Source organism: Nicotiana tabacum, chromosome 2 (genome assembly GCF_000715075.1).
Source record: "Nicotiana tabacum cultivar K326 chromosome 2, ASM71507v2, whole genome shotgun sequence".
Lineage (NCBI taxonomy): Eukaryota > Viridiplantae > Streptophyta > Magnoliopsida > Solanales > Solanaceae > Nicotiana > Nicotiana tabacum.
This window is the reverse complement of record NC_134081.1, coordinates 16,140,594-16,164,659: the sequence shown is the minus strand read 5'-3', so window position 1 is coordinate 16,164,659 and position 24,066 is coordinate 16,140,594. Positions and strand designations below refer to the sequence as shown.

The following is a 24,066-nucleotide window of genomic DNA, read 5'->3' as shown; positions in this document are numbered from 1 at the left end:
TTTTTATCATTGGAATTCTTTTTTTCTTGTCACTATTCGAAAATAACATACACCGGTTTATGGATCTAATTACAATGTCAAACATTATGCTTAGGGCTCCTTCAATACAAAATTGCGATAATTAATCCCAAAAATAAATTTGAGATGAACTTTAAAATCGCGATATAACTAATCCCGAGATTATAGTGTATTTTTATCCCTGTGGAATAACAATCCCAAGATAACTAATCCCGGAATATTAATCCTAGAATAACTTGTTTCCCAACCAAACGACACCTTAGAAGTAATTTAGGTAGTCTTTATTAGCTTAAGAGAGAATCGGTGGAAACATATAGAAATCTTAACACAGATACGACATGCTAAGTGTGCAAGCCTATTTCCTTCTAAAAAATGTTGAGAGTCTACTCCATTTTTTCATTTACTAACGAACTTCTGGAGTCTCAGGACCCTACTAGTAAATTACTTCCATCTCATACAAAACTCAGCATGCCCTAGCTCCATCAATGGTTGACAAAGTACATACCCATTAGAACTTGCAATATTACACAGCCGATATGAATAAGCACTTGAATTTTCCTTAATACATTGATAACTTCACAATAATTTGGTGGAGTTCGACAACCAAAAACAACAGATAATACTCCTCACAAGAAGCATCAAGTTCCTCCGACTTGTCTCTTCCATGAATCCTCAACAATCAATTCATCGACTCCCCAATCTTCATAACTAATACAACACCAAAAAAAGATAATTAAACTTAAGTAGGATGAGGATGAGGCAATAAATGGGAAAGAAATAAAAACAGATGCTTAAAGACAAAGGAAGCCTTGCCTTCCATCAGGCAGGTAACGGCGAATTGTGAATGGTATCTTTCTCTCTCGGAGCTCCTTCATTGCAATCTTTTAACATAAATGAACATTAACGAAAAAAACATCAGGCAATCTAGAAACTTCACCAAACAAACATTGTGTGCATAAGTCTGAACTATGAAGGAAGATTAAAAAAGAGGCTCACCTCAAGTGGATCAGTTTCCCCCTCCAACTCAACCATCACAGGAGCATTCATGCTGCTCAAGGAATAAAGAACTCACCAAATTATAAAAGATTGCATTTGGCTTCACAAGTTTTCAAACTCTAAAATACGAACTTGGGAATAATGCAAAGCTGGGAAAAAACAAATGGACCTGATCTGGAGTGCACGAGTGCCCAGGATTCTAGCACGTTCATATTTTGTCATATACTTCGACGTCTTCCGAGGTCGCTCCACAGGCTCTTGCTCTGTTTTCTCCTCACCTTCACCCAACAGGGGGTCTGGTATGTCCTCATTGTTGCCATTATCTTCTTCAATCTCTGCTCCTTCCTGTCGGTTATTCCAAATAATGCAATATGCTTCATTAAGCACAAATGAAAAAAAATTACATACCCATAATAATGAATACAAGGAGAAATCATCTTACATCAGGCTCAGGTTCTATTGGCTCGTCCACGTATCTGCACAAATGTAGACAGATAAATGCCTAATAGGTAAAATACCCAATGACCTTTACCAGAATCCAACGTAATTCATCTTCACAACCACCAAATCAGAAAACAAAAAACAAATACACCAGTAACAAATGGTTTAACCACAAAAATAGCTGTCCTCGCTGGACTGCTGGACTTAAAGGTCAATGCCCTATTTCCATTGTATTAATACAAAGCATTTCTGGAGCAAAATAGGACACTTCTGTGAACATCATGACCTTAACCTCCAGCACTGCTGGTTGTCCATCCCATTACCATTCATGTGAAAGTCCTCTAGAATGCAGCTAGTTAAGCGACTTTATGCATAAATTTTTTCAAAATCATTGATCGACAAAATAGTATATTACCTTAAATGAACTAATCAGCTAAATTTCAAAATAATCTCAAACCGGCACAAATGATCCATTAAAAGCAGCAATCCAGAATAAGTTACACTCAGTGGTACTGTCGTAGAGCCGTTACAGGGGAGCCTCCGTCTACCTAATTCTATAAGGGCATCCTGCCACCTTATCCAACAAGGTCCTTTTAAGAATAGACTCTCCGACCAATACACAGATACTTGTCATTGAATAGTGTGAATCGCCTCATCTAAAATCTTAAACTTTAGAGGTGACACTTCTATTTGTTTTGTTTTTTTTATCTGCATACGTTCCTGACATGTTGGTCTAAAAATTTTCCTTTCGGGCCATGCATGAGAAAATATTTTTCTTGATGTCTCACAATAAGACTCAAAGCGAAGACTTCTTTCAGCTCTTGTGTGAACCGCCTCATCTAAAAGTTAAATTCTGAAAGCCAAATCACCTTAAAGCTTAAGCAGTTAACAAAGGGGGCACCTTTATTTGTTTACTTTAATTCTGCGCCATGCAAAATCAAGAAGATGAGAGGAAGAAAAAAACAAGACTACAGGTTCTCGAATGCTTATAAGAACTTTACAATATCAACTAGGACCAAAATGGCTATATCCATTTGTGCCAATTTCAGCTGAACAGACCTCAATATAGACTTCAAGACCTACCCAAAAGAATGGCAATGTAAAATTCAAAGTAAAGAACTTTAAAATCCTAAAACGTTAAAACCCAAATGCATAAACCCTAAAACAAGTTAAACCACCCCTACGATAAAACCCAAATATTAAACAAACCACCAGACAAACCCTAAAAGGTTAAAGGCACGAAATCATAAGCACTAAACCCTAAAAGAGGTTAATATCCACTGGAAATCAGCTAAATATACCAAAAAGGAAGAATCTTTCAACTGAAAAAACAGAGATAGTCAAATAGCAAGCGATTAAATCGTATTACCCACAATAAGCCAAATAAGCATAAAATTTGCTCAGTAAAGTAAAAGGAAGAAAAGGGGCACTAACCCTCCGTCCATATCATAGTCATCGTCCGCCATTGTTGTGTCCGCCTCACAGCTCTCTGTCAATTGCTGTCTCACTTGTGTATATTTGCGAGGGGAAAGGGAGGCGTACTCCTTCTGTGAATTTGTGAGAGTTGAACCCAAAATCAAACTCTAAATATATACTACGGCCCATTTGGAGGCTTTTATATTTATCTCAAATGGTCCCTTAAGTTTGAGATATGTATGTTTTATGTCTTCATTATATCTCAAACACACATGGTTTGAGCTTACGAAAGTTGAGCACTTTTGGTTCAATCGACTGTATTCAAAACGTACGGTAGCTTTTGAGCAACGGTAAAATTGTCTCTGTGTGATATATAGGTCATGAGTTCAAGCCGTGAAATCAGCTACTAATATTTACGTTAAAGTAGATTGTATACATCACACCCCCTTGGAGTGCAGCCCTTTCCCATACCTTGTGTGAACACGGTATGCCAGCTTTATTGCACCGGGCTACCGACTGTATTCAAAAGGTGCATTTAAACTAAAGAAATTTGGGCAAAATAGATCAGGAACCCCCGGAATTTGACGATTTTTATTCAGTGCATACCTAAATTTTACATTGGCTTTATTACGCTTTGAACTTGATAATTTGATACCATCGACCCACCAAGACATTAATGTGACAAAAAGCATGAATACCCTCTCTTTTAGGCTCGTGAAAGGAAAGAAAAAAAAATAAAGAATCATCTTTCAAGTGAGGTACTTTTTAACTATTAAGTGTCACATAATATGACATAATGATTTACTTATTTCATCTGTATGCCTCCTTGTTTTATTTTCATATAGATTACATATTTTGTCCCAATTGTATCTTTTTGTCCTCTTAGATATAATGACTATTTGTTTTAACTGTTTATTCACTTTTGAGCTAAATCTGCAAATTTTAGTTTAAATTCTATTATTTTAGCCAAATAAAAAGAAGGTTTAGCCAAAGTAATGGAGTTCAAACAATATATTTTCTAGAAAAAGAAAAAAATGTGCGTTTCTTTCTTTCATGCAACGTTTGGTTGAAGTTTCATAATATTTAGCCAAAAACAATTAACCAAAATAATGGAGTTTTAATTCTATTTTTTTTATTTCTTCTTTAGATACAATAATTATTTAATTTATTTTAACTATGTATTTCTTTTTTAGCTAAACATATAAAAATAACTTAATTAGAATATTATTATCTTTAGCCAAATAAAAAATTTATTTTCAAAATAATATTGCTTCAAATTTTTTTATATATATGGCCCGAGAAAAATGGTCCAAATAATTGGTGGACTTAAAAAGATTTTATTTTAAAACATGCCATGTGGACATAAAAATCCATGTGACATTGTGTGTGCCACAATTTCATGGGTTGTTAGCATCCTAGGAGGTCGAGACTATCAAATTGCTAAGTTCAATAGAATAATTAGGCCAACAAAAAATTCAGGAGAGTACTAAATAAAAGACGCTAAGTTCAAGGGTCATGATCTATTCTTGTGACTAAAAATAATTTAGAGATCTTCTTTTCCAATTTCATCTTTTTCTCTAATGTCAGTACTAATTATATAAAAGCAGAAAAGTTCGACACGAGAATTATTGCAAAGTTGAAATACGAAAATAAATTTCATTAAATTAAATTGAGCAAGAATACCTGGATCGCAATTGTTATTTTGCTGGGAAAGGTCAAACATATTTTACATTTCTTTTAATTTAAAATAATTTATTTAAGAGTTCAGTCAGCTGAATTAAAAAGTGCAAAAATATATGAACTTGAATGATCACATGTCTTGAATGTAATTTTAAAAAAAGGACGAACCCAAAGCTTGATTCAGTACTTGTAAATATTTGTTAGCATTTTTTTTTTTGGCATTAGCATTTTCAATTTCCTAATTGTTACTGATAATTTTTCCTCGTTAATAATTTATTAAAATAATAACTTCACAAATCTCCCTTGAGATTTTAGTTTGTAATATATATCTTCCCAATAATTTAAGAGTATTATATAAATATCCTATTTCTTCCACTAATTTAATAGATTTTTAGCTTTAAAAAAAAGTTGTAAAGATCTCCTAACATTCTATAAGCATAAAAACGAGCGCCTACATGGTTGACAATTGAAAATTCATTATGAAGTAGTTAACTAGTAAGGTATCTGAGCGTAGTTGAAAGTTAAATGTTTGAGAATTGTCTAAATTATGATTAGTATTATTGGATCACCCAACTTAATCCTAATCAAATAATAGCTTAAAGAGTAAACTTGAATTTGGAGAAATTACAAAATAAATGAAAATGATTAAGAGCCATGACATTTATTCCATGCTCGAAGAAATTCAACCAGTCACTTTGACCTATCTAGTTCAAGGTGTATGTGATTTCATGAACTTTAGCTTTATCTATATTGTAGAAATAGTAGAAATAAAATGTAACAGCTCAAAGTCTACTAGTAATACTATTCGCTTTGGATTTAAATTCACACAACTTTACAATATGTCATTAAAATTTAAGACTTATTTCTTTATATACCCAACATTTCTTCTATGTTTACTGTGTAACTTGCCTAGAATTAATGTTACATTATCGTGTGATTCACCTAGAATGTTACACGACTAAAGAAAATTTGGTATTCCAAGATTAGGAAAGAACATACATCCGCAATAAATAAAGAAGCTCTATATTTATCAATTTCAAGGAATTTGTTATGAAAATAATTATATTGTGGATGTCCATTTATTACTCCGTTATAGATAATTTTCCTGAAGAAGATTATCCGTTTGGTGTTCTACTGAAGTTTATCGACAAGCAGCTGATGTAGGCAGGCTGCAAGCAACTCAATGAAATGATTTGCAGCAGTTTCTTATTAAACATGCAGGTTGCAAGCAGCTCATGCAGACAGCTTACAAGCAGCTCAAGAAAAGCCTCGCAGCTGCTTCCTGAAAAATCTCGCAGCTGCTTCTTTTCTTCTATAAATAGAGGAGTTTTCAATTCATTATGTACATATGTTTGAAGTTGAATAATATATCAGTTTCTCTCTATACTTGTCTTTACTTTACAGTCTTTATTTTATAACACATTATCAACACTAGACTTATTTGCATAGGGAAAAGGCAAATATTTCTATATTTTCTAGTCATATAAGTTTGATTGAAGGCTCCGGAAGAGCCGCTATACTTTTGTCTAAGAGAGCAAAACTTATTATAGACAATGCATTATTTTCCTCCAAGTCCCGAAGAAACTTGTTAAGTTTTATAGATATCCACCGAAATGGGTATTATGTTGAGACGATAGATGAAATGAATGTGAAATATCTTTGTATTACAAAGAATGTTTCTGGCCAGAAGTGTATTGTAGAAAAGTTACCAACTTTATCTTTTGGCTTATACTATTCAAAGAAGAGTACAGTTGAAAAATACCTTATCGTAAACCAGAAGTTTACTGATTCAAATACTTTTGTGCTTTGGCATAGCCGCTTGGGCCATCCTAGATCAATAATAATAATACGAATTATTGAAAATTCGAGTGGGCATCCATTAAAGAACCTGAAGATTCTTACAAATGATGAATTTTCTTGTGATGCTTGTTATCAAGGCAAAATGATCACTAGACTATCACCAATGAAGCTTGACATTGAATCCCCTACCTTTTTAGAGCGTATACATGGGGATATATGTGGACTTATTCAACCACCAAGTGGGTTGTTTAGATATTTTATGGTCCTAATAGATGCATCTTCAAGATGGTCTCATGTGTGCCTACTATCATCTCGCAACCTAGCGCTTGCAAAGCTATTAACCCAAATAATTCGATTAAGGGCACAATTCTCAGATTATCCTATAAGGGCTATTCGCCTTGATAATGCTGGATAATTCTCATCTCAAGATTTTGATGATTATTGTCTATCAGTTGGGATAAAAATTGAACATCATGTAGCTTATATTCATACTCAAAATGGCCTTGCAGAATCATTTAATTAAACGCTTGTAATTGATAGTGAGGCCACTACTTATGAAAATAAAATTTCTCACTACTGTTTGGGGCCATGCTATATTGCATGCAATATTACTTATTCGTATCAGACCGGCACATTATAAAAAATATTCTCTGTCACAATTAATTTTTGGTCATGAACCAAATATTGCTCATCTACGAATTTTTGGATGTGTTGTATATGTGTCAGTAGCACCACCACAACGCAGTAAGATGGGCCTTCAGAGAAGGTTAGGAATATATATTGGGTTTGAATCACCCTCTATTATTCGCTATCTTGAACCACTGACGGGAGATTTATTTACTGCTCGATTTGCAGATTGTCGATTTGATAAAATAAATTTTCCACAATTAGGGGGAGAGAAAAAGAAAATCAAAAGAGAAATTGTGTGGAAAGTTTCATCATTATCTCATTTTGATCCACGTACTCCTATATGTAATCAGGAGGTCCAGAAAATTATCCATTTACAGAATATAGCAAATCAAATGCCAGACGCATTTACTGATTTGAAAAGAATAATTATGTCACATATCCCTGCAGAGAATGTATCTGTCCGAATTGATGTCCCAGCAGGACCATCTACTAGCATGCGAGCTAGTGAACCTAAAGCACGCTTGAAGCATGGTAGGCCTTTGGGTTCTAAGGATCGAAATCCTCAAAAAAGAAAATCGACAAATGATCAAAATGATACTATGAAGGGATCTCCTGAAGAGACCCAATATCTGATTAGTTCTGAGATTCCCGAAGAAATCAATGAACCCGAGGCTCAAGTGAGCGAGGAACTTTTAATAAGTTCTACTGGTGATGGGATTAATATAGATCGATATGAAATAGTGGTGAATAATATTTTTGCATATAATGTTGTACTTAACATTATGCAAGATAGTGATGACTTTTCACCCCGATCTGTAGAAGAATGTCGATAAAGATTTGCTTGGCCAAAATGGCAAGAGGCAATTCAATTAGAATTGAACGCACTTACTAAAAGAGAGGTCTTTGGACCAGTAGTCCAAACACCTGCTGGTATAAAACCAGTTGGTCATAAATGGGTTTTTGTGTGAAAAAAGAATGATAAAAATGAAATTGAAAGATACAAAACTCGCCTTGTCGCACAAGGATTCTCACAACGACCTGGAGTCGATTTTGATGAAACATATTCACCTATTATGGATGCCATAACGTTTCTATATCTCATAAGTTTAGCACTACACAAAAGGCTTGAAATACATCTAATGGATGTAGGTACAACTTAACTGTACGGTTCATTTGATAATGAAATTTATATGAAAATCCCTGAAGGATTTAAAATGCCTGAAGCAAATTCAAAATCTCGAAAAATGTATTCAATCAGATTACAAAGATCATCGCCTTAGTGAATATTTGCTGAAAGAGGATTACATAAATGATGTTATTTGTCCATGTATTTGTATAAAGAAAATGACATCAGAAATTGTTATACTTGCTGTTTATGTTGATGACTTAAATCTTGTTGGAACTCCAGAAGAGCTCCAAAAGGCAATTGAATATCTTAAGAAAGAATTTGAGATGAAAGATCTTGGAGAGACAAAACTTTGTCATGGTCTGCAAATTGAACATTTAGCAGACAAAATCTTTATCCGTCAATCTGCCTATATAGAAAGGGTCTTAAAACGTTTTTACATGGACAAAGCGCATCCATTGAGTATACCAATGATTGTTTGATCACTTGAAGTGAATAAGGACCCGTTCCGACCACCAGAAGAGGATGAGGAACTCCTTGGTCCTGAAACACCCTATCTCACTACAATTGGTGCACTTATTTATCATGCTAATGCTACAAGTAGGGGTGTTCAAACCAAACCGAAAAATCGCACCAAACCGAAAAATCAAACCAAACCGATTAGAAAACCCGACTAGGTTTGGTTTGACTTGGTTTTGTATTGAGTAAAAAAACTGAACCAAACCGACATATAAATATATAATTTATATATTATTTTTTAAGACTTGATATTGAATTTTTTTTAAAGAATGTAGAAATATTTGGGATTCTCTCATATGTTAACTTTGAAAGCGTACATTAACGGGAAATTATTATTAGACGACTATGAAAATAACTATCATGTGTTACTAAAAAAATTCTCCTAATTAGACTATTTTAATAGATCATTTGTTTGTCAATTTTTTCAATATTTACTAAAAATATATTCACTTATCAAAATTTTATCTATAACTTTAACAAAGTAAGATTCGAATAATATTCATGTAACAAAAAAAATGAAAAACCTGACAAAATCGAACCAATCCAAACCGATATAGTTGGTTTGGTTTGGTTTTGATAAAAACTGAACCAACCCGGTCCGCGTACACCCCTAGTTACAAGGCCTGACATAGCATTTTCTATTAATTTACTAGCAAGATATAGCTCTTCTCATACACAGAGACATTGGAATGAGATTAAGCATGTTTTGCAATATTTAAAGGGAACTCTTGATATGAGTTTATTTTATGCTAACAAAGGTAGTGCAGATCTTGTTGGTTATGCAGATGCATATTATTTATCTGATCCCAATAAAGTTCGATCTAAAATTGAGTACGTGTTTACATGTGGAGGTATTGTCATATCATGACGCTCCACAAATCAATCTATTGTTGCTACTTCTTCAAATCGTGTTGAGATAATAACTATTCATGAAGCAAGTAGGGAATACATATGGTTGAGATCAGTGATTCATTTTATTCAAGAAAAATATGGTTTGGAATGATAAAAGATCCACATTGCATGCATAGCGTAATTAAAGAGAGAATTTATAAAAGGAGATAGAACGAAACACATTTTACCAAAATTATTCTACATATATGATCTTCAGAAAATGGTGACATAGATATGCAACAAATCCGTTCAAGTGACAATTCAACAGATTTGTTCATAATCTTTGCCAACTTCAACTTTTGAGAAGATGGTATACAAGATTGGAATGCGGAGACTCAAATATTTGAAACAAGGTTTTCATCCGGAAGAGTAAAATACGCAATGTATTCTTTTGCCCTTACTAAGGTTTTTCCCATGGATTTTTCTTGTAAGGTTTTTAATGAGACAGCTAGAAATGCGTATTACTAAATATGTGTACTCTTTTTCCTTCACTAGTATTTTTCCCACTAAGTTTTTCCTAGTAAGGTTTTAACGAGGCACGATATCTTTTAATGAACATCCAAGGGGGAGTGTTATAAAAATAATTATATTATGGATGTCTATTTATTACTCCGCTATAGATAATCTTCCTGAAGAAGATTATCCGTTTGGTACTCTATTGAAGTTTATCTACCAACAACTATTGCAGACAGGTTGCGAGCAACTCAATGAAATGATTTGCAGCGATTTTGAGGTTGCAAGCAACTCATGCAGACAACTTACAATGTAGCTCAAGAAAAGCCTCGTAGCTGCTTCCTGAAAAGCTTTGCAGCTGCTTCCTGAAAAGCCTTGCAGCTGCTTCCTTTCTTCTATAAATAGATGAGTTTTCAGTTCATTATGTACTCTCTCCGTTCACTTTTACTTGTCCAGTATTCTAAAAATAGATTTTCACTTTTACTTGTCACTTTTAGCATATCAAGAGCAGACAATTTCTTTTTTCCTGTTATACGCACAATATTATTTACTCATTTCAAATTATTTTCTCAAATCCATTAAAAATATGCATCAATTAATATGGGTGTCATGGTAAATTATGCACTTCATTTATTATTTTTTAAGGGGTATACAAAGTCAATAGTGGACAAGTAAAAGTGAACGGATGAAGTACATAAATTTGAAGTTGAATAATATATCAACTTATCTCTATACTTGTCTTTACTCTACTGTCTTTATTTTATAACAGAATTTAAATTGTTATAGCGGCACCAAGTTATACATCACATCTTTTAGACTTTTAAAGCAACATTAACAAATTGAGCAGCCTAACTTTGTGTTGCCTTTATAAATAGAATATCTTTCTAATACGATACAGTTATTGTAAACATTATGGCCTAATTACGTTTTAAGTAACGCCGTAATCGTATAAATATATTTTTCATCGTAATACCAAAAATATTAAAATATAATTTTTATGAAACTCAATTTTCATTAAAGACAGAGTATATTTATTTCAAGAAGCAACTCGCATGACTATGATCAACCTGCAATGGGTAAAAGTAACAAATTAATGATGTAAACATGAACTTATCATGCATGAAAATGTCGAGACTCAACACAAATCTTCGGGGCGGAGATAGCACGAGGGATACGCGCTCGGCCGAACCCATTAGTTTCAATTCAAATCACATATTTGTTTTAAAAAATTCATGTATAAATTATTTATTTAGTATTCAGTAACTTAAACAAATTAAAATCACGAATTCATAAATTTTAAATTCTGGCTCTACTCTGCAAATCTTTACTCATCCGCAAACATAAATCACTACACCAACAAGAAAAAGCTTCTTCTTCCAAAGAAATTAGAGACCGAATATTATTCCAAGAATCAATAATAAAATGTGAAGAAATCTCCAACCAATACACAAAAGTACAAAACTAACAAAGTGAAAAAAAAAACTGATTAATTTTTGGAATAATCATGGTATTCGACTCATTTTGTGTGTAACTAATTCCACGTGATATCTGCTACCTCCTACCAACACAAGTCTCGGATTTAAAGATCAAAATTGATTATTTTCACCATCAACCTCCCACAAAGCCAAAGCTTTAACTACATAAGCCGAGACAGCCACAATAGTAGCAGCAAAAATAGGAGGAACAAGCAAATCCATTTTAGACCTCTGAAAAACCTCAGTAGGGAAACAAAAAACCTCTAATGGAAGATCCAATGGAATTCTCACAGATCCTCTATCATGACAAGCCTGAGAGAAGGAAGACGACGGCGTTATCGCCGAAACGAAGGCTAATTCCGGCGAAAAAGAAGCCACTGCTACTATTATTGTTAAAAGGGTTGTCCATGTTGCAGCATAGAATAACAATGGTAGCCTCAATGAGAGCCTTTGATAAATTGAGTTCAAGAAAATGAAGCTCATGTTTTACTAGAAAAAAATTGTGTTTGGAACATAACAAGAATATGAATATAATGGGGTTACATGTTTATTGGTCAAACATAAGTATAATAAGGATGTTGGTTGTTATGGGAAAGATGGACCTAATCTTAACTACTTTCATAATGTAGCATACAACATGGTTTCAAGTAATTTAGTTGTTAGAGTTTAGCTTATATGTTTTGACCGTGTAAAAGAATTTTGCACTATAAATCACCTAAAAAGTAACTACATATAAATGTTCGTAAAAAGTGATATTAATAACCTGAAAAAATTAGGCTGATCACTAGGGGATGCAACTTTCGAGTTATATGTAAAAATATTAAAATTACAAAAATAATAGATATAAACTCATAATTTTTAAAATATAATGGGTTCAATGTTAGAAACTGCTTTTACTGATCATCTATTACAATATAATAAAATATATACTGATAGTGTAAAATTTTATTACAGTATATAAGTTAAATTGTAATTATAATGGATAGATAATTTGTTGACTAACTCCTCCATATAAAAAGATGAAGCTAATCTTTAGGTAGTTTGGTGAGATAGAAAAGGGGTTGCAACTAAAAGGAACGGTTATTTTGGTAGACAAAGTGGACGTGGCACTATTATTATTAGAGATTTTGGTATGGGGTTGGTGAGAAAAATATGATATTTTAGCATAAATATTCGGAGGATTCGTTTTAAGTGCTCAACATGATAATACACTTTTGACTACCTTAAATTTAGGTGCTAATATTTTATGTTGGACACTTGACCTTCAATTTTAGGTGTTGTATTTTTCAATTTTAGGTTGATGAGTTGTATCCATTACTTTTTACAGACAATGAAGATGATGAACTTAATAAAATATTTTTCTAAAATTGTTAACTATAAATAGTTTGAACCAGTTAGTGCACCCATTCTCATCTCTGAATAGACTTTGTCCAAAAAATATTCTCTTTTTTGTTACACGAAAAAAGATGAAAATAATGAAATAAAGATAACGGAGATAATGGGATGATTATGATAATGACAATGATAAGAATAATGCTAACCATAATCTTAATCATGATAACTATGATAATCTTAACAGTACTGCCATTAACCCAATGTAACATAAACATAAAAAAAGGTGGCGAATCATGAGTTAAGAGTAACCTATTCGAACTTATCTTTTTCCATGTGTTAAGTTCCTTAGGCTATCATAGTTTGAAATGGAGAAATATTTACACTTAGACTAGATGTTATAGGGCAAAAGGCAGCCCGATGCATAAAGTATCCGCATTCACACAAGATTTGGGGAAGGACCGCATCCTGAAGGGTGTAATGTAGGCAGCCACCCGATGATACAAGCATCAATGGCTAATTCCACGGTTCGAACCCGTGACCTATAGGTCACAGAGACAACTTTACCATTGCTTTAAGACTCCCCTCCTATTATGTTATAGTTCGACTTGACAAAAACAATTTCAACTTTTGGTTGCCAGCACTCTAGCTATAGAAACTAGAAAGTCACGAACCATAAGCATTCAAAATTCAACAACTACTACGCCTCAATCTCCAACTAATTTGAATGACTATATAAATTTTCTATATCCACTGAAATTCGGGCCCTTTTAGTCGTCCAATACAATATAATATTATTGTTTTCCATGTGTTAAGTTCCTTAGGCTATCATAGTTTGAAATGGAGAAATATTTACAGACCAGATGTTATAGGGCAAAAAGCATCCCGGTGCACAAAGTATTCACATTCACACAAGATTTGGGGAAGGACCGTATCCTAAAGGTTGTAATGTAGGTAGCCACTCCGATGCGCGAGCATAATTGCTAATTCCACGGCTCGAACCTGTGACCTATAGGTTACACACAGAAAATTTTACCGTTGCTCCAAGGCTCCCTTTCAACTTAATGTTATAGCTCGACTTGACAAAAACAATTTCAACTTTTGGTTGCCTGCACTCTAGCTATAGAAACTAGAAAGTCACGAACCATAAGCATTCAAAATTCAACAACTACTACGCCTCTCCAATCTAATTTGAATTACTATATAAACTTTCTATATCCACTGAAATTTGGGCCTTTTTAGTCCAATACAATATTATATTATCTTGCCTATTCTAAACAACTGAGACAAGGGACTTCAAGAATAACATCTCGGGTAGCTTTATCGTATGCAACTCGTGTTATTTGGGATTTCTATCCATCGTGTTTAGCTTCTATTCTATGTTTTGATGCTTCTCATTTAGAGAACAAGGATGTTTCCCTCATGTAACTCTGTTTTGGCTTGATCGTTTATTAAATATGTGTTCCCTTCAACAAAACAATAGCATGGAAAGAACATATATAAGCAAACATAAGATTGATAATGTGAACTGGATTTCTGGAGAACTCAGTTGAATAGAACACACTGCAGCAAGCAGGTTCAAATATTGCTACAAGATGGATTATCAACACTGCAGAACAAGATGATAGCATAGCTGATACAACACTAAATGTCCCATTGGCGTCGCCTTAGACAGCTCGATACGAGAATGCTTTTTCTACCTTCAGAGTCAAGAAAAGAAAACCAGCCACGGATAAGCAAAGGGCGACGAACATAATCACTAGCATCGTCTGCAACGAAATGTGGGGGGCGAGAAAAAAGACTACGGCAATTGCAAAGCTCTGCCAAAGCTTAAGCTGGGCAAATGCTCCTTCCTGTTTAGCACAAAATGATTTGATATTTGATGTAAAACAATCATCCAGTGAAAAGTAGCCACAATTTTAAGTAACATAAAGGAATAATAATCGTCTAAATAAAAATCAGAACATGATTAACATAAATCTTGAATAAAGATGATGTTTATACCACTTTATTTGGGCAAACCTCAAATAAAATTAGGGTGAACACATTATTGAAACATGTGTTCGATGTTTAAGAATTCACTTCCATTACTAGCAGTATGTTTCTATATGTATTTTAAGGAGATTTCCATGAACTACATACCAAGAGATGTCAAAATGATAAAAATAAGTTGGTAAATTAGTACCAGATCATCCTTGAAGAGTATCCCGAGCAATGCGCTTAGCTGGGTATTCAGGACTCCATCACCTATGCCCCACAAGGCTGCAACGAGAAGCGGATATAGTATGCCTAGAACTCCACCAGTCACACTACAATAGAGGAGAAACAATACGATTTTACGTACCAATATCAACTTATTCCAAAAAGTAGCAAGGGAACATTACACGAAGCGAACCTGTGACTCAGTAGAATCCATGCCAATACAGAAGCCTGAACTAAAGCTCCACCCGAGACAATTATCGAGATAGATGAGAGACCAAAGGTAAAATGGCCAGCCACTAGAGAACACTGAAACAATGTCCATCCAACGATAGTATATATGTCATTACAATGGATCAGGTCCTTTTTTTCCTTGTCTAATGTTTAAAATTAATCTTTCACATAAATATGAATAAATTTTGTTCCAGACACAGTAAGAAAAATTCAAGTAATAAGCGAACATTGCAAATTCAGCATTTGTCGGTCTACAATGAAAATTTTATGGATGATCGGTTACTTAGGTTAGTGCTCAATTCGCACTGCCAATACACTTCTATCCCATGAGATTACAATTACTCCCTCGGGCCACAATATATATATTTTTTTCATTACTACAACTACCTTAGCATTCAATTAAGATGTTTCCTATTGCAGATCTTCAATTTTAAAAATAAAATGAAGCAAAAAAGAAAAGAACCAAAAGAATAAAATTTATAAATAAAAGGCTCACCAACAGACTAGGGACGCAACTAAAGAGAATCTGAAAAGGACAAATTTACAGCTCTAATTGCTTCGTAAGACTAAAGAACACACCACAACAGCAGAAAATTGAATTAGTTTGCTCAAAGAACACAGTCAAACAACACCCTGTTCAAGTGAACCTGTGACTAAAGATTGAATTAGTTCGTTAGTGCATTTGCATACTTACAATTGCATCAAAAACCCCATAAACAGCCATTACACCACCAACACCACTCTCACCCATTGTAGGCACAACAATGTACTTTGTGAATTCAGCCCTGAAACACGTTGTCAATTAAAATAATGGAACAGCATAAGATGCTGCAAATTCTACTCCAATGATCTATAAGAAGTATTCTTTACCATACGAATGCTTGCTGTAAGCCTGAATACGCAATAAGAGGGATGACCAAGAGCATTCTTATGTCTTGTAAAAGGGTGACGATAGACTTGAACAAAGTTACCACAGAAGAAAAGAAACTAGCAGACGAGTCTTGTAGTCCTGTCTCCTCTTTACCAGTTCTCTTACTTAAGAAGCACATAAGAACGGCACCGAGAGTTATGGTACCAATAAAAACTAAGAAAAGTGCCGTTGTGCCACTAGTGCTTCCTCCCTGTAGCAACACAAAACTAACAAATCGTAATGAAAAACAAACAAGGATGAGCAGTTGAGCACTTAATCTGAGGAGATCCTTACTTCTCTGTCTCTCATCAAAGCTAGAGTGATAAGATTTCCGACAAACTGCAAATCAAGAGAAAAAGTTGTTGCGTTCATGGAACTATCATGTGAGTGGAAAATATATCAAGAAAACTTACTTGCGAAGCTCATACAAAGTACCTGATGACTTGCAAATATTCCCCAGAATTCACCGTTAAATTTACCAATTATAACAGCTTCGTTTAAGACATGATCATTTGCATGACTGCGCGCTGTGGAAGTAAGATACGTACCCTAACCACAAAGAACAAGATTAAGGCTATCGCTGAAGCCAAAACAAAATCCAACTCCTAAAAGGAAGTCATACCTGCCCAACCCATATTATAGAAGCAGCAAAACCGAGGTACAAAGAAGCTGGGACCATGGTATACCTACAAGATAGCTTAATCAACTGACGATACTTGAATATCATGAATATCTTAAACAAACTATAGGTCTCAAGAACAAAATACGCAAAACCTTATAAGTTGTTAGCATTAAAAAAAGAAAACATAATCGACAAAAAAAGTGGGTAGAATAAAAAGGAGAGTGACAAGAAAACCGCAAAATTGTGTAAATGGACAAAAGTTAACATCTAGGATAAACAAGTAGGGGCTCAGTGTTCATCCTTGGTGTAGAACTGTTATGGGAAACTCTTTTGTATCTACTACTATTGTTCTCAAGCTAGTGACGGCTCCTTCATACGTGTCCTTTAGGGTATTTATACATTTAATATGCATTCATTTCTTCTCCATCACCCACTAAAAGACCTTTCGTGGTACTCTATCATATGCTTTCTCTAGGTCAATGAATAGTGTTCGTTTTTTTTAAAAGATGAGGGCAGCAAAAGGATTAAAAGTATTGATTAAAAAAGTCTCTCATAAATTTTATAAACCAAGAGGGCTTTAAATAGCCAATTTAAAAACAGAATCTACAGAAAATCTGGAGAATAAATATTCAAATTCAAAAACCTAAACTATCTCAACTAACTTATCCTATTAAATTTAAATTTAAACAAAGACTCCTCCTTCGACTAAACTACTTATTATTCTGGTAAATCAAATATTAGTAGTAACAAATGCAAAATTCAACACTCCTCCTTGCTTTTGTTGCTGCAATAGGTTGATCCTCCTCAATATTTGCTTTGGCAATTTGTGCTTGTGCATTCTTTCAAGTGTTTTTGAACTTGCATCCATCTGCAATATGACTTGTTCTTTCCTTTTTTCTTCTTTTTGGTTTTGCGCATAAAAAACAATCTCAACAACTTTGTCTTGTCTGAAGGTTCTTCTAAAGGAGTTTTAATTTGGGTAATGATAAGATTTGCGGGGAGTGGTTGTAAAGATCTTTCTTCTATAACAACATAGGTTTCAAGATACGATTTTATTTTCACTGACCAAATCTGATAATTTTCGCCAGTGAAAGTTTGTGGGGCATTCAATGAGAGATTGCTCCTTGTCATGTTTGAAAATGGGTTTAAAAATTGATATAGGTTAAAAATAATTTGAAAATGGTTCTTTGGAAGAACTCACAGATCCCGTAAAACCAATGAAACTCTTGATACCACTGTTGGTTTTTTTAAAAGATGGGCAGCAAAAGGATTAAAAGTCTTTCATAAATTTTACAAACCAAGAGGGCTTTAAATAGCTAATTTAAAAACAGAATCTGCATAAAATCTGGAGAATAAATATTCAAATTCAAAAACCTAAACTATCTCAACTAACTTATCCTATTAAATTTAAATTTAAACAAAGACTCCTCCTTCGACTAAACTACTTATTATTCTGGTAAATCAAATATCAGCAATAACAAATGCAAAATCCAACAAATACCATGTGCAGATTTTCTTCCTTTCGCCATAGCTTTCCATCAATTTTCTTAGCAAGAATATAGCCTCTGTTGTAGAGCGATAGGGCATAAATCCAAATTGGGTCTCGGTCACTCTTGTCGTATTCCTAAGTCTACGGTCTATCACTCTTTCCTAAGTTATATCGTATTGCTCATGTGTTTAATGCCACGATAGTTTGCAAAACTTTGAATTTATCCTTTATTCTTATAAATTGGGATCAGGGTACTATTTGTCCACTCGTCGGGCATCCTATCACTTTTTATTTTAACATTGAATAGCTTGGTGAGGCATTCTATTCCAACCTCTCCAAGACACTTCTAAACCTCTATAGGGATACTATCTGGACCACAAGCTTTTCTAATTCTCATATATTTCATGGCATCCTTTACCTCTGTCAGCCTAATTCCACGAGTGTAGTTAAAGTTTCTATCGTGCACAGACATTTGGAGGTCAAAAATGATATATGAATAGGCCTCAAAATAGTACGGTGAAGGAGAACATTCAGGTTTTTGACACTATAGTGCATTATTACTAATTTACTACTATCAAGTAGAGATATTTGTTCTTTATGGCTTGCTTTCACAAAACAAGGATCCACAATGGCAGACAGTTGGGCATCACATGCCCTGAGAGAGCAAGCAGTCATTGCTACTGTTTAGGGGCTTCAGTTATCACATCCAGTAGACCTATGAGCACAGCTAAATCCTCGAGCATTTCTTCCATCTTCCAGAGTCTGACTCTATGTTTTCATAGATTTCAGTTTGTCTTTCTGGTACAACCTAAGGGAGGAGACTTTTGATTTGAATAAGAGATAGTCCTTCCTTCACAGGTAAGTTCATAAAAATTGATGGCATGTTGTCCCTGATAATGCAGTTACTAATTCTACAAACATCAAAAGGATGACTATAACATAGGTTTGGCTGGCTTCTAACTGAGAGCTAGCATATAACTCTTGTTGGCAAGTCAGCTGGCTACTAATGCCTCCTTAACTGTTTAAATCCCATTTTGAAATTTATTGCACGGCTTGCTCTAACCATTCTAAGCACAGCTGTTCAAGCCTAGATCATTCTGACAAGAAATTAGCAAAAAGCCAACTATAATAAACTTCTTCATGGCTAATGGCACAACCGGACGAGAGAAATATGAAGCCTAATAGACCTCTATAATTAGTCCAATAGAGTACAAGATTCATGTTTTTACTCACACTAAGGATTCATAAGTGCGCAAAATATTGCAAAAAACACAAAACCAAACTACAATCACAACTCACTTTATGAAACGAGTTAAATTGGATTTGCACCACACAATCACTGCCAGCGAGTGCAGAGCCACATATCCTTCGCCAAAAAAATATACTGTTTAGATAGGTAAAAAATATTACTTTATGTATATATACTATGTATTGAATCTCCTTGACTTCTTCGGGTATATACTTCTTTAAATTTTGACTCTCCTTAGTGAAAATCCTAGCTCCGCTACTGCTGCCATCTCAATAGCCTAATTTTCCAGTACTGGTTAAACATTTTATTTTGGAAAAACAAAATGCAATAGACATAAAAATAAAAAAAACATACCAATTGGGCATCAAATTGGCAGCTACAAACAACCAATAGCCAGTACTCCCAAGGATCAAAGCATTCTTTGACCCAAGCTTCCTAACCACCAATGAAGCAAATATTGAACAGAACATAAATGATAGATACAATATCCCCAATGAAGTTGTCCCTAAATTTCCTTCCTGAAACACAAAAAAAACCTCAAAACTCAATCGCACTTCAACTTCTAAAATCATGCAAATTCCATCCTAAATCACAATTTTCACACTAAATAACCCCAGAAAATTCATAACAAAAGAACAATCTCAAAAACCATACCGTATTAATAGTACTTTCAAGATTCTGAGCAGCCCCATAAGCCAAGAAAATCAATAAAAAGGCACAGCTAAGAATATGAACATCTCTTTCATGATTCACAATTGGGTTTTGATTTTTGGGATTTTCAACTACAAGGGGTGTTTCCTCATCAGTAGCCATTGAGAAAAAGAGTATAAAGATTGAATTTTTCGAATTTTGAACAAATACCCACAAATGAATTTATGCACACAAGTGTATATATAGTGTTGTTTTTAAAGTCAAAAGAGAGAGAAAAGTGAGTAACAGAATTTGCCGGCAAAGTACTATGAAGAAAAGAACATATAGAAAGAGCTTAAGCTCCTCAAATATGACAATAAGAAAGCTTCAGCGGCCATGGTGGGTGAGAGAAAGACAAAGAAAAATAGTGATAATTTTCTTGTTTTGCATTAATAATGATTAATGTTTGTTGAGTTTTTTTTTTCCCATTTGGGACAAATCAAGATTCTTTTTTTTTTACAAGGTAACAGACAAAAAGTTTTGATTTTTAAAGTAGTAACTTTTAGGAATACAAAAGAAGCATATGACCAATGATTCCAGATTCACCCCAAGTGAAGATTCTTGGACTTTTATTAACAAATATCCATCTTATAGGTCGTCCATATTTATTTAGTAGAGTATGTCACAGTTTTTGGGAAATATGAGAATGTCATTTATGTTCTAGTTACGACATTACTATAATAATAAGATGATGAAAGGAGGGTTTTGGTGTAAGGTTAAATAGTTGTAGTGACACAATGGGTTCAAATCGTAAAAATAACGGTAATAGAAGTGGGGCTCATCCCCTGTCAATATTAGATCAAATAATAGAGAGTTGCAGCACTAACCTCTTCTTTTATTGATTCAGTATTTAGGGAAAGATAACTTAAATATTGAGATTTGAACCCGCACTTCTGATAAAAACTTATGCACATATAAGTGTTTATATCAAATCATATTAATTTACATGGTTAAGAAAGGTGAAGAAGTGTATTAATTAGATATAATTTAGTTATAATAATGTATTTAAGTACATGTATTATGTATTTATTGAGTTAGTATAAACATCAGTTATTCAATACAGTTTTGATGTTGAAATTGTACTTGGCAACTATTTAATGGAAAGTCTCTTTTTTACCTTAGATCTTTTACCATCAAACTATGAAATTGCTCTTTATTTCCCTAATTATTATGTATCAAAATTGGTGGCATTGCTAAAACCAGATCCAAACACAAACCACCAGCAGATGAGTTGACTGCAACAAGCCAAAGGCTGGCATTTAGACTGCTAATGGAGCTATTAATAACAAGATTTAACTTATATTCATGTACATTATAAAGAAATTACATTATCAATATAGTCTGAAAAGTTACATCTAATTAGCTTTTAAATGATTTGCTGGCATAGAAATTCTTTATAAGGGTGGTGTGTAAAAGTTAACCTCCTTAAAAGAAGTCTTATAATAGCTAGGCTTAGCATTTAATTCTTTTAACTGTTCCTAAAAGTAAAATACTCTTGAACTATTGAAATCACAAAAAATATTCTGAAGGCTAGGACTAAATGCAATGGTTATGATTCTATAAATGTTGAAATGACAATACTTGCCAAGATACGCGTTTTGGTCCAGTGGTTAATCCGCAAATTTTTGAGTAGGAGGTAATTGGTTCGAAACTCAAACCCCAAAATGGATGTTTTTTCAAAAGCTAACTTCCATTTATTAGCTGTTTGCTACTTCTTTTTTTTCCTTTTCTTTTTCTTGAAGACAACACCTTTTAAGATTTCAAAATCAAGTTTAACATCTGAAAATCCATTTAACTTAGAAGAAAGAATCGGCTAAACTACGTCTACACTGTTAAAAAAAATGTTTTAAGTTCCTTAAAACTTATTTAAATTTGAGTGGTTGTGTGATGCCTTGTATAAGAAAATATGTAGTACTATATGAGGTTTTATGCATACATTTCAAAAAGTAAAAAATCGTCGAGGAGAGTTATAGTATTGTAGTTGTACTGTATTTTATTGATATAATTTTAATTTTTTTTTTTTAAAATGTGGCATCATTGTTATATTTGTTCATTTATTTATTTTTTAAAATATCGATACCGCTTGCGAAAAACTCTGCGCCTTGTGTGCGATAGCCCCTTTCGTGTGCTAGACTAGACTCTTAATGCTGTATGGGAAAGCCGATGACAAGATCACAGTATGCAAAAGGAGAATTGAATTAAAAAATGAATGAAAGTTTGCTTGTATTAAAGAGTACTTAAATAGCTATTTACGTTTTAGTTACAACAGTACTTTCATGATTTGTATTGTACTTAAATTGTATACAGTTAAATCGGGGCTGAGCTACAACACAACTTACGGGTTCGGCTGTACATAATAGTTTTTATCCAAACTACGTATTTGTCTTAAGAAATCTATCGAATATGTATAATTTATTAATTTAGAACCCACTAATTTAAACAAATTATATTCCTGAACCCATAAACTTCAAATATTGATTCTGCCTTTGAGTTACATAGCTTTTTATTGGAAAAGATTTTTTTTCTACTTAGACCATTTTACTATCAAAGAATAGAAGTGCTCATTGTTCCATAATTATCAAAATTGGTGGCAACTCTAGGCAAATCCAAACAATAACCACCGGCAGACGGGGCGACGTCAACAAGTCGGGAGAAATTCAAAAATAGTCAGATTTACAAGTGGTAATTGAAAAATAGCCACAGTTTCAAAAGTAATCGAAATTTAGCCACTTTTCATGTAAAGATAAATTTGAACGAAAACAATGTTCAAAATTCGGAAAATATTCCAGCATAATATACTGGAATTCCAGTATAATGTATCGGTCCAACATAATATGCTGGAAGTTCATACACATGGGCTCCAATCTCTGGTATATTATGCTGATTTTTCTGCGTGTTGGAGTTCTAGCATAATATGCTAGAAGTTCATACACAGGTGAACCAATCTCCAGTATATTATGCTAGACCCGTCCGTGTTGCAGCAAAATAGTGGTTATTTTTTAATGACTTTGTAAATACTAGCTATTTTTGAATTATCAATCCGAAAACTGGCTAGCCCGTGCTATTTTTACCAACAAGCCGGAGGCTGGCGTTTGGACTGCTAGTTGGAACTATTAATAAAGTTGTACTTTATATACTCGGCTATATAAATAAAATTATATTACACTTACTTGGTATTTACCGGTTGTAACATGTAGTTACTTTTTACTAGTCCCTCTGGTCCACTTTAAGTGATTTTTTGATCTTTTTTTTGTGGTCCGTAATATTTAATTTTTTCAGATATCAAGAAAAAATTAACTTATTTTTTCCAAAGTTGCTCTTGGAATAAAGAGTCTAAGAATAATTTGTTATATTTTCAACGAGCAAATTAAGGTTAATATAGTTAATTTTATTATTAATTAATATTAAAAAGTGAATTCCTTAATATGTGTGAAAAGAGCCGAAACATGACTTAAAGTGGACCGGAGAGAGTAGTTAGTAGTACTTGTTTGCAAAAGTTATATCTAATTAACTTTTAAGGGGCCGTTTGGTTACAAGGTTTACAGTAGTTATTCCAGTATAAAATTTGGAATTAATTTTTATCCAACATTTGGTTGTACATACTAACTCAAATCTGGATAAAGCTTATAGACTTGGCATTAGCTACATCCCACATAAGAGATGAGATTATAATCCCATGGGATAACCTTATCTATTCCAAAATTGAACAAAATAAGGCCTTATTATTTGCATTGTTTAAAAGGTTAGTGTATACAAGTTAATTCATAATAAAACAGTAAAGTGCCATAGTAGCTAGACGTAGCAATTAAATGCTTTAACTATTCTTAAAAGTCAAATAATCTTAAATTGCCCAATTTGAGAATAAGAAAGCGTGAAAACATAGTAGATCATTAGAA

At 33.5% G+C, this 24,066-nt stretch overlaps 3 protein-coding genes across 3 annotated transcripts; all 3 read right to left on the bottom strand.

Moving 5' to 3' along the window:
* Positions 1-505: 505 nt before the first annotated feature.
* Positions 506-3,042, bottom strand: LOC107810104 (DNA-directed RNA polymerases II and V subunit 6B). The gene is made up of 6 exons (XM_016634842.2): positions 2,890-3,042; positions 1,457-1,490; positions 1,184-1,359; positions 1,015-1,066; positions 832-899; positions 506-726 (listed from the first exon to the last, which is right to left on the bottom strand). The coding sequence occupies exons 1-6, from the start codon at positions 2,919-2,921 to the stop codon at positions 657-659; spliced, it is 432 nt and encodes a 143-aa protein (XP_016490328.1). The 5' UTR covers positions 2,922-3,042; the 3' UTR covers positions 506-656.
* An 8,514-nt stretch (positions 3,043-11,556) lies between these two features.
* Positions 11,557-11,928, bottom strand: LOC107810102 (uncharacterized). Its single transcript, XM_016634839.2, has one exon. The coding sequence runs from the start codon at positions 11,926-11,928 to the stop codon at positions 11,557-11,559; it is 372 nt and encodes a 123-aa protein (XP_016490325.1).
* Positions 11,929-14,292: 2,364 nt separating this feature from the next.
* Positions 14,293-20,561, bottom strand: LOC107810103 (UNC93-like protein 3). The gene is made up of 10 exons (XM_016634841.2): positions 20,135-20,561; positions 19,835-19,998; positions 16,743-16,806; positions 16,556-16,669; positions 16,415-16,459; positions 16,081-16,331; positions 15,905-15,995; positions 15,173-15,285; positions 14,963-15,086; positions 14,293-14,630 (listed from the first exon to the last, which is right to left on the bottom strand). Exons 1-10 carry the CDS (start codon positions 20,291-20,293, stop codon positions 14,445-14,447), a joined length of 1,311 nt encoding a protein of 436 aa, XP_016490327.1. The 5' UTR covers positions 20,294-20,561; the 3' UTR covers positions 14,293-14,444.
* Between the last annotated feature and the right edge of the window lie 3,505 nt (positions 20,562-24,066).

What these genes read in the sequence shown, in the direction of transcription:
- LOC107810104 (XM_016634842.2), bottom strand. Translation starts at nt 2,921, where the DNA reads ATGGCGGACGATGACTATGATATGGACGGAGG. An exon ending in GACTATGATATGGACGGAGG is followed by an intron (nt 1,491 to 2,889) that starts GTTAGTGCCCCT and finishes ACATTTGTGCAG; the next exon opens with ATACGTGGACGAGCCAATAG. An exon ending in CGTTACCTGCCTGATGGAAG is followed by an intron (nt 727 to 831) that starts GCAAGGCTTCCT and finishes GTGTTGTATTAG; the next exon opens with TTATGAAGATTGGGGAGTCG.
- LOC107810102 (XM_016634839.2), bottom strand. Translation starts at nt 11,928, where the DNA reads ATGAGCTTCATTTTCTTGAACTCAATTTATCAAAGGCTCTCATTGAGG.
- LOC107810103 (XM_016634841.2), bottom strand. Translation starts at nt 20,293, where the DNA reads ATGGCTACTGATGAGGAAACACCCCTTGTAGTTGAAAATCCCAAAAAT. An exon ending in ATGGGGTTTTTGATGCAATT is followed by an intron (nt 15,286 to 15,904) that starts GTAAGTATGCAA and finishes ACATTGTTTCAG; the next exon opens with TGTTCTCTAGTGGCTGGCCA. An exon ending in TACTCTTCAAGGATGATCTG is followed by an intron (nt 14,631 to 14,962) that starts GTACTAATTTAC and finishes TGTGCTAAACAG; the next exon opens with GAAGGAGCATTTGCCCAGCT.